Source organism: Garra rufa, chromosome 5, assembly GCF_049309525.1.
Source record: "Garra rufa chromosome 5, GarRuf1.0, whole genome shotgun sequence".
Classification (NCBI taxonomy): domain Eukaryota; kingdom Metazoa; phylum Chordata; class Actinopteri; order Cypriniformes; family Cyprinidae; genus Garra; species Garra rufa.
The window spans coordinates 4,143,757-4,151,086 of NC_133365.1; the positions used below are offsets into that span (position 1 = coordinate 4,143,757).

Genomic DNA, 7,330 nt, shown 5'->3' on the forward strand with positions numbered 1-7,330 from the left:
ATATTTTGGTATATGAGTTTTGAAATATATTTTCAACATTATATTCTATTACTATATGTCATATAATAATTTTAATGCATCAGGATGCTCAATCAAAATCTCTGCAGTCCCAGTGTTCACACTTCAGCAAGTCAGCCTCTAAATTACTTCTTTATCATTTTCTCTGCAGATTGAGCTCAGACAGAAGAATCATTTCACATTCTGTGGAGTTCACATGAATCCATACTGAAGTGAGATGTCATAATGCACCACACCTGACACCAGTCGGGCCACAGAGGCCCATCGTTCTTTCACACGCACACACACACACACACACACACACACACACACACACACACACACACACACACACACACACACACACACACACACACACACACACACACACACACACACACACACACAGCATTCTCTCAGGCTATATAAGGACACTGTAGCCCCTGAGCCTCAAACCAGCGAACCTTGAGCACGGCCAGCAGTTCCCATGGCAACCTGCATAGAACTAATCACCTGGGGACACAGAACAGCCTTATGGGACTTGTGGTGCAATTATAACAGGATCAAGTATTATAAACTTCACAAAATGCCTATTATGCCTGAAGTGTCTCAGTGGTTCTTTTTATTAGTGTTTCTTGTTCCTTGAATATTCTAGCACACTAGTCTTTCTGTTTCTGCAGAAACTATATCGTGCATTGAATTTCTTATATGCGTGAAATAATACCTGGATGATGTACTACATTTGCCAGAAATATGTAACCAGAAAACCCTGTGTAATCCACTGCATTCCAACCTTTGACAGTGTTAGAGCTACCTGTAAAAGGACAACTTTATAGCTAATGTAACCCTAGAAGGTGCATATTAGTGCATTAAAAAGCATCTATTATGTGCCTTTTTACAAGAAGGAATATAAGTATGTGCATGTGAAGTTTCAGCTCAAAATACCCCATTTTCTGAAAATGCACCTTTTGAGTGGAAGCAGAAACGTGCTGTTTTTGTGAATGCCTCTTTAAATGCAAATGAGCTGCTGCTGGTTTCGCACGTTACAATAAACCCTGCATTAGTTTGTGCGAACTGCATGTTCTGAGACACTGCTTATGATTTATGGGGATTACAAAAGTGAAGCGGGTGGATTTTTATCATTGTAGAGTGGTTGTGTACACACACTGCCAACACACATTTATGTTCAAACAACATGCAAAAGTAAATTTTGCATAATAGGCACCATTTAAAGTCAATAATACACACCTTTTACGCTAAATAAGTTATTTTTTTGCACAAGGTTTTCTAAGAGTGCACTGTTTTTCTAGTGTCTGAGCTAAATGATAACTGAGCAACACTCATTAATTGTAAACTGTAACATGATGAGGTAATGTGAGAGCAATGAAGCAATTCTAACTACTGTCAAAGACACTTATCACTGCATATATTTCACACATTTTATAAATTTACCAAAACAATTAAATTACAGTGCAAAAACTCAAATTCAACCACATTTGGCGAGTGCTGCTCACTGAATTAAAAATGCAACATAGTTGCATAGTTGTTCGCATAACTGTTGATTTACCGTGCAGCAAACAGCACGAATCCAGCTTCTGTTCTGCTGCTGCTACCTCCATTTTTATCCACCTTCATTTATTATCCTTTCACATTGGCTTTATCAGGTTTGACATTTTGACACCACTGAGAGCACATTTCCCCAAACACTTCCACGCACACACAGCTCCTCACTCACCGGTACCGCATGGCTTGTCTCTCTGATTGGCAGTCATTGATGCTGAGGCCACACTCTCTCAGGTAAAGCTCGAGACGCCGCCGCTCAACCAGTCTGTGCGCCGCCTCCAGAATCTGAGAGGCCAGGGCGTCCGTTTCTCCTTTCTGCCCCTTCCCACGGCCTTGCACGGCTCCTTTTGTCCCGACGCTGCTTGCCGGACCTGATGAGGCTTTGGGCTTCTTGCTGATCCCATACAGGTCCTCAACCGAGAACTTGCCCCCCTTTGCCCCACGACTCCCAAACATGGCCATGTTCCTGGATTTGGTTGGGTTTGCCTTCGTCCTCGGTTTGGGCTCTCAGCTGAGTATTTAGACTCACTCCAGCAAGCAGGACTAAATGTGCAAAGATAAAAGAAATGCAAAAAAGGAAAGAACAAAGTTTCAGCGTGTAGGTACAAAATTAAATATATCATTTATAGATGCCACATTTATCCAAAACGCACACAGACAAAAGGGAAAAAAGGTCCCATCCTGGATGTTTGTTCTTTTACACTATGAAAACATCTGTACATATCACTGTCAAAAAGCACACACACATTCTTTTTTAAAACATCTTTTGCACTGTAAAAAAAGTAATTATCTAGTTTCCAATTTTTTACTCTCTTAATTTCTAATTTTATAGACTAGGTTTCATTTTCTAGTAAATTTATCTATAAAATCCTAAAAAAAAAGATGCATTTGCAAAAGAATCTAAATTGTGAAAATAATTAGATTTTTTGTAAAACAAGGCAATTTTTTGTACTCCACAATACTGAATAAATAGTGTAATGTTGTTGCTGATGCTTTAAGCATACATCTTTAATTTGATTTATGCTTAAAAATAAACAAATAAAAACAACCCAAGTAAATGAAGGTTAAAAAAGGGTGCAAAATTAAATATATAATTAAGAGATGTCACATTTATACGAAATGCACACACACAAAAGGGAAAAAAAAGGTCCCATCCTGGATGTTTGTTCTTTTACACTATGAAAACGGTGCCAAAACATCAGTACATATCACTGTCAAAAAGCACGCACACATTCTTTTTAAAACATCTTTTGCACTGTATAAAAAAAGTAATTATCTAGTTTCTAATTTTTCACTCTGTTAATTTCTAATTTTATAGTCTAGGTTTCATTTTCTAGTAAATATATCTATACAATCTACGAAAAACAAGATGCATTTACATAAGAATCAAAATTGTGAAAATAATAAGATTTTTTGTAAAAGGCAATTTTTGTTACTCCATAATACTGAATAAATAGTGTAATGTTGTTGCTGATGCTTTAAGCATGAACCCTTAATTTGATTTATGCTTAAAAATAAACAAATAAAAACAACCCAAATAAAATGAAGGTTAAAAATTCAAGAAAGTTTACAAATCTCAGAAAAATGCATTTTTTTCTTACTTCTGTCTCTTTTGCTCTTTCCCTCTTTTTCTCCCGATCTCTTTCGCTCTTTGGAATGAAAGATGACAGAGGATTTACATGATGTCATTTAGATTTAAAACACACACACACACACACACACACAGACAGACAGAGACTAATGCACAAACAGCTTGCATTGGGCCTGATTGGCAAAAAAAAAAAAAAAAAAGAAGAAAAAAAAAAGCATTGGATGAAAAGTGACCAGGTCACCCCTCCCTCATCTCATCCAGCAGCTCAAACGCAGGATGTAGAAAAGGAAACGCTTAAAAAGACAACACAACAAAGGACTGACATCCAACGGTAAACCAAAAATACCTCTCGCAGATCTAATTATAAAAATGGATGTTTGACATAAATGATTTCACAGGCATAATCTCAGTCATCATAATATCTGCAAACAGTAGATCTTTCAAAGCACTATACAGAATATGATATATAGTAAATATACTATAATAAACAATGCTCTGTATGGTGGAAGTACAGATGTGTGTCTCCATATGGAAATTAAAAACAAAAATTAAATCTGTTTTACAACTCTCTGAAACAGTGCTGGGTAGTAACTGATTACTTTAATCTGGATTACGTAATCAGATTCCAATACGTTTGGAGTACTCAGAATGATTATACTATGTTTTAAAAAGCTCATAATCAGATTAAAGTCACTTTTGATTGCAAATTGTTCACATGATTCTCGTTAATTCTCTCTTAAAACCTCTATCTCTTTCTCTCTCTGTTAAGTGTTACTTTCTAAGAAACTCAGATGGGTGTCGTATTGAATATGGTGAGTTTCCACCGCCATCTATATTATATATATTTCATGTAAATTGATTTGCAATCCATGCATCTGGGGGCAAAAGCACCTCTCAGTCAATAATAGCATGTATGAGATGAATAATTAAATACTGGCCTTTGATGTCCATGCAGTTGGCCCAATGAAGGTATCCAATGGTGTCTGAAGGTTTCTTGAGTGTTCGGTCTTTTAAATACACTTAGTTATTTAACTTACACTACTGTTCAAAAGTTTGGGGTCAGTACATTTTTATTGTTTCTTCTTCATTTTTTTTTTTTTTCAAGAAATTAATACTTTTATTCACCAAGGATGTTAATAACTAAACGTTTATTAAAAGTTAATAATAAATAATTTACATACATTGTTATAAAAAATTTATATTTTGAATAAACATGAAAGAATCCTGAAAAATCACAGGTTCCAAAAAATATTTGGCAGCACAACTGTTGATATTATCCAACATTGATCATTCTAATGATAAATCAGTATATTAGAATGATTTCTGAAAGATCATGTGACACTGAAGAAGACTGGAGTAACAGCTGATAAAAATTCAGCTTTTCATCACAGGAATAAATTGTATTTTAAAGTATGTTAAAATAAAAAACACTATTTTATATTGTTAAAACATTTTATATTATGTTAAAGCAATATTACTGTTTTTTTCCGTATTTTTAATCAAATAAATGCAGCTTTGATGAGCAGAAGAGACTTCTTTAAAGACTATTACAAGTCTTACTGACCCCAAACCTTTGAACGGTAGTGTACATTCAATTCTAATCTGACTCCATTTTATTATGACCTCGAAATAAGATTGAAATGCTTATATCTTGTAAATGTGAATATTCAGCCTTTGTTTTCTTTATGAATGCTTGAACAGATAGCACAAAAAGAACATAGCCAAGGGATCACATAAAAATTCATAATAATTTTATAATTTTATATTAAACATTAATGCAAACACAAACGTATACACATTAATTGTCAGCCTAGTCTCATTGTTTATATGTAGGTATTTATAGGTAACGTTTACATTTTTTTAACGTTTTTATTAATGCTTAAGCGTACAATTTAGAAGTTCTTCAACGTTTAAAACGTACAAATAGCTAACTAAAAAACGCAAAATATTTACGTATCTCTTATTTCATTAATATATTCGTATCAATGCATTTTTTTTATCATTTTATTAATTCGCGATTCAGATTTATAGCCTCCTTAACCTACCCCAAACCTAACCTAACCCTACTCATTTTATAGTGAGTATAAAAGGATATAAAACGTAACGTTAACTGACCAAAATATGTAGGGAAATATAGTATAAAAATATTTTTTATAGTCGCTAATCCTACTTCTACATCTACACGTATCATTAACCCTAACTCTCTCTGTAACGTTACAGTCATAAAGGATAACCATGAAGATAGAAAAGTGCAATCACAAACATTTATTTATTGTAAAAATGTCAACAGACGTACCAAACAGTAGGCTAATCCAAAAAAGCGGCCCTCTCTGGCGGAATACAGTAGGTTTGTTTGAGGTGCAGAACAGAATTTAAGATATTAATCGGTGAAAATATTAACCAGATTATAATCCTGATCCACTCAGTGAAGGCGCCCGCGAATCATTCAAACACATCTCTTACAGAAACAGTGTTGCCAACTTTTCTCAATGGAAAAAAATAGCTAAACCCCGCTTGAAAAGTCGCCAGATGTCGCTAAATGACGTCATGCGCTCATTAGCATATTCATGACGTCAGTACGTCGTGTTGTCTACCGTCTCTGTGCTCACATACTGCTATTTAATGCAGCCAAATTCAATAAAACTGTTTTCATTTATATATTTCATAGATATGTTCATATTTTTTTACGGTTTCTTTTGTCAGACAACGGGTTAAATATGAAATAGTGACTGAAACGCGGCCCATTAGGACTACACAACCAGCTCTGGAAGATATTCATCTATACTAAAATCGTTATTCATAATCACGACATTGTCTAATGAAATGTGCTGTTTTTTCGGCTATACTTTTATGTAAAATAGAGTTATAAGCATCAGAATCAGTCTCATAAACTAAATAAGGTTTGTCCAAGGAGTCGATAGATTTGTCGCTAGGCGCTTTTTCGAAAAAAAAAAAAAGTCGCAAGGGGGGTCTGAAAAGTCATTAAATCTAGCGACAAAGTCGCCAAATTGGCAACATTGCACAGAAACACGGCATGTCGTAATCTGTGACAGATGCAGACGAGAGCCAATGAGCGTTCGATTCTCCTGCTCTAAAACCTGTAGTTTCTTAATATTTGAATTTGTAAAACACACTTCGGCTCGGGTTTATTGCTGTTTCTGCTGGGCTTGCTGTTCGGGATGGAGGTAAAGATCGCTGGATAAAGGCTTGAATTTGGGTCTGTTCCTCGAAATCGTATGGAAGATCTAGATTACAGATTTTTCATTTTTAATTTTGATGGATGTTCAGTGTGATTCATGGTTCCATTGTTAGTCAAAGCAATCGGAGAAAACGCCTTTATTGTCCAACCACGGCAAACAAACGAATGGTTAAAGGAACACTCCACTTTTTTGGAAATAGGCTCATTCTCCAACTCCCTCCGAGTTAATAAGTTGAGTTTTACCGTTTTTAAATCCATTCAGCCGTTCTCCTGTTCTGGCGATATCACTTTTAGCATAGCTTAGCATAGATCATTGAATCCTATGAGACCAATAGCATCACGTTCAAAAATGTCGGCTGAATGGATTTCAAAACAGTAAAACTCAATTTATTAACTCGGGGGGAGTTGGAGAATGAGCCTATTTCCAAAATAAGTGGAGTGTTCCTTTAAAACAATTGCAGAAATGTTATTTATTTTAAGGAATTAAAGTGTAGTCTTGTTTAACATTATGTAGACCTGTTCTTGGAAACGAGCTGGCAGCAAAAATCACACAGAACAAAAGGAAATGTTATAATTTCATATTAGTAAACGATTAAACTATTTAATAATGCACCTGAACACATAAGGCACTTGGTATGACAACTAAAAACAACAGTAATAATGAAATAAATGCCGCGATTTCAATATTCATAAGGATTCGTTTTTAGGTGTCGTCAAGACGTCAGTATTGTATGTTAAAATGCTAAAAATACGGAAGAATTTTTTTTTTTTTTTTTTGCAAAACCTGTACAACATATACAAGAACAGGTAAATTAGACATCGATAAATTCTGGTAAAATCATAAGATACAACCAGAAAATAATATTCTGGATTTGTGTACATCAAATTATGCATGCTGTAATCCATATAGAAAAGAAAAGTATGAAAATAAATCGCATCCTTTCAGAAAAAAATTGTCATAATGCAACAAAAATTTGCCA

General features: G+C 34.7%; 1 protein-coding gene across 1 annotated transcript in view; it reads right to left on the bottom strand.

Annotated features, from left to right (window-relative positions):
- LOC141334517 (voltage-gated potassium channel subunit beta-3) overlaps positions 1-2,016 on the bottom strand; it is a 61,647-nt gene extending 59,631 nt beyond the window's left edge. The window contains exon 1 of the mRNA XM_073839620.1: positions 1,733-2,016. Within this exon, the coding sequence (XP_073695721.1) occupies positions 1,733-2,016 (284 nt within the window). The remainder of the gene's footprint in view (positions 1-1,732) is intronic.
- Positions 2,017-7,330: the final 5,314 nt, after the last annotated feature.